The sequence below is a fragment of the Nicrophorus vespilloides genome, unplaced genomic scaffold (genome assembly GCF_001412225.1).
Source record: "Nicrophorus vespilloides isolate i.1.1-1 unplaced genomic scaffold, Nicve_v1.0, whole genome shotgun sequence".
NCBI lineage: Eukaryota > Metazoa > Arthropoda > Insecta > Coleoptera > Silphidae > Nicrophorus > Nicrophorus vespilloides.
Genome location: NW_017095947.1, coordinates 60,462 through 62,904, shown reverse-complemented (window position 1 = coordinate 62,904; position 2,443 = coordinate 60,462). Strand labels below are relative to the sequence as shown.

General features: G+C 31.6%; 1 protein-coding gene across 1 annotated transcript in view; it reads right to left on the bottom strand.

Moving 5' to 3' along the window:
* Positions 1 to 1,920, bottom strand: part of LOC108568959 (phospholipase A2) — a 6,775-nt gene extending 4,855 nt beyond the window's left edge. The window contains exon 1 of the mRNA XM_017930312.1: positions 1,699 to 1,920. Coding sequence (XP_017785801.1) covers positions 1,699 to 1,750 — 52 coding nt within the window. The 5' untranslated portion in view covers positions 1,751 to 1,920. The remainder of the gene's footprint in view (positions 1 to 1,698) is intronic.
* Positions 1,921 to 2,443: the final 523 nt, after the last annotated feature.

The following is a 2,443-nucleotide window of genomic DNA, read 5'->3' as shown; positions in this document are numbered from 1 at the left end:
CAACTTTGACATAATTCAATATTTTAAATGATTTGTGACGTTTTCTTTTTTGTTTTAATTTAATAATAAAACGATGATGATTTGCGTTGGTCCGTGTTTCTAATAATAAATGAATGAAAAGACATTTACTCTTAGGTAATTCGTAATTAACATATTCAATACTAATTACTTTTATTGTTGTTTACAGGTGAACGCACTCAGGTTTAAAGGCTACAACAACAATGCAACAACATCATTGACAGCTGTCATTAGGTACAAATGGTGTCTCTAGCAACCGAGTGTTGTTTCTTAACAACAACAAAAAAAACAATTGAACTATAATAATTCTTTGCCCGCTCCATATTCTTTTATGCTACATTTATTTCATATTTGATTTGTTTTTATTGCTTTTGATAAATAATAAGACTTATTTACTTATTTTCTACGAAAAAAAAAGATCAGTTTATTGCGATTTTGTAGAAAGAGATGATGATGATTGAGGTGTGTCTTTTAAAACGAAACAAAAATTTTGTTTTATTTGTTTAGAAATTGTTACTTGATGTGTCCATGGTAACTTAAGAACAACAAAAAGAAAAACAAATAAAAGAGAAGAGATTCTTTGGTGACTTTTTGTATTACAACTAAAAAATTAATGAAGTTGATAGATCAACATTGTAATAATCTCTGACGAAATTGAAATATCTCTGCCTGTTTGTAAAATGCAATTTGATTTAAGCAATTACTTATTGTTGTTTACAAGTAAATGCACTCAGGTTTAAAGGCTACAACAACATTGCAACAACATCATTGACAGCTGTCATTAAGTCCAAATGGCGTCTCTAGCAACTGAGTGGTGTTTCTTAACAACAACAAAAAAAACAATTGGGCCAGATAACTATAATAATTCTTTGCCCGCTTCATATTCTTTTCAGTTTAATTGTTGCACGTTCGGATTTGATGGTGGAAATTGCCCACGGTCTGTTTGTCCAACGGTTTACGCCGTTTCGGAATATCGCTCGTATTTGCGTTTCGGATGTTTGGAGCGAAATTAATTGAAAACATTACCTGTTATTTCATATTTCGAGTGGAAAAGGCCAATTGTCTTCTGCACACTTTTTTTGTGTGTGTGTGTATTGCTCGTCGGTTCGTAAATTATCGTTAATGTATTTGTTTTAATGATGTAGAATAAACGAAGCCATCAATAATTACAGTCGCGTCGCAAATTGGGTAAAAGCCGAAATTCGTCCAATTGGCGTTTCGATAATTAATCGTTAATTGGGAAAGAGAAGAGGCGAAAAATTAAATGAACGAAACGCGCGCGAACGATAATTAAAATAAAACCTAATTTAGAATAATTCCAAATTCGTCATGTTCACAGCACCAAATGTAATATCATTGTTATACATTTATATTATATAGTTTTAGCATTAATCGTTTTCCAATTTAGTGCTAATTATTTAAACGCAATTGCATCGTTTTTTCGACCAAAATATTGTAAAAATGTTAGCTAATTAATGAATTTAATTGTAAACTTTATTAGACTTTTTTAAGTGATTAATCAAAATTTCTGTATATTATGAAACATTACTTATAATTAGAATGTTCATGTCTTAACTACATTTAAATTGAAAATTAATTTAAAGCTAAGTCATTCGAAATTTAAATACACACAATATTTCAATTATTTTTTTTGTCTTAGAAACTAAAACAAATTCTTACCGTTATGAAACAGGATGAAAGTCAATGCAAATAAGATCCTGAACTGACACATCTTAACAACCAAAATTTGATTATTGTCATGGAAACGTCACAGAACGTCAAATTTGACAGCTAACTGTCATGCTTTGTAAACTGAATCGATGAGGCGACATTACGACATTGGCGTCTCCTCTCGCTTTCAGAACTTTTACTTCTTCGCTGAATTGATGATTGTTTATATACGTATGTTAGCTGCTCTTCGGCGTTGCGTCGGATGGCCACTAGAGTCGAGAGATTATCGTGGATGTCGCGTGCATCGAAGAAGTAGTAGTGGCGATGGATGAAGAGGAAGGAGGTGGAGGAGCAGTAGTGAATCCCGATCCTGAAAGAGAAAATCTCAACAATGCTCGATTTTCCTTTCCTCGCATTTCTCTCCACCTTCACGCACTCATTCGACTGAATAAAAAACGACGCGCACGAATTTGCTCTTTGTGCTCTTGCTTAATGTATGCGAAACGATTTTGGCCCACAAAATAAAAACAAATGTGTGAAATACTGCGAGACGAGAAGATGAAAAGAAAATTTTTTTTAAGAAGATGACATTTTTGGGTCGATGAACAAACCATTATTATTATATTTTACAACAATTTCTGAGAATCCCATTTAGCAATATTTCCAAATTTCATTTAAAAAAAATAAGTAAAAATTAACATAATTTCTAATGTGAAAAAAATGTGTAATTTATGTAACAATATAAATCATTGTT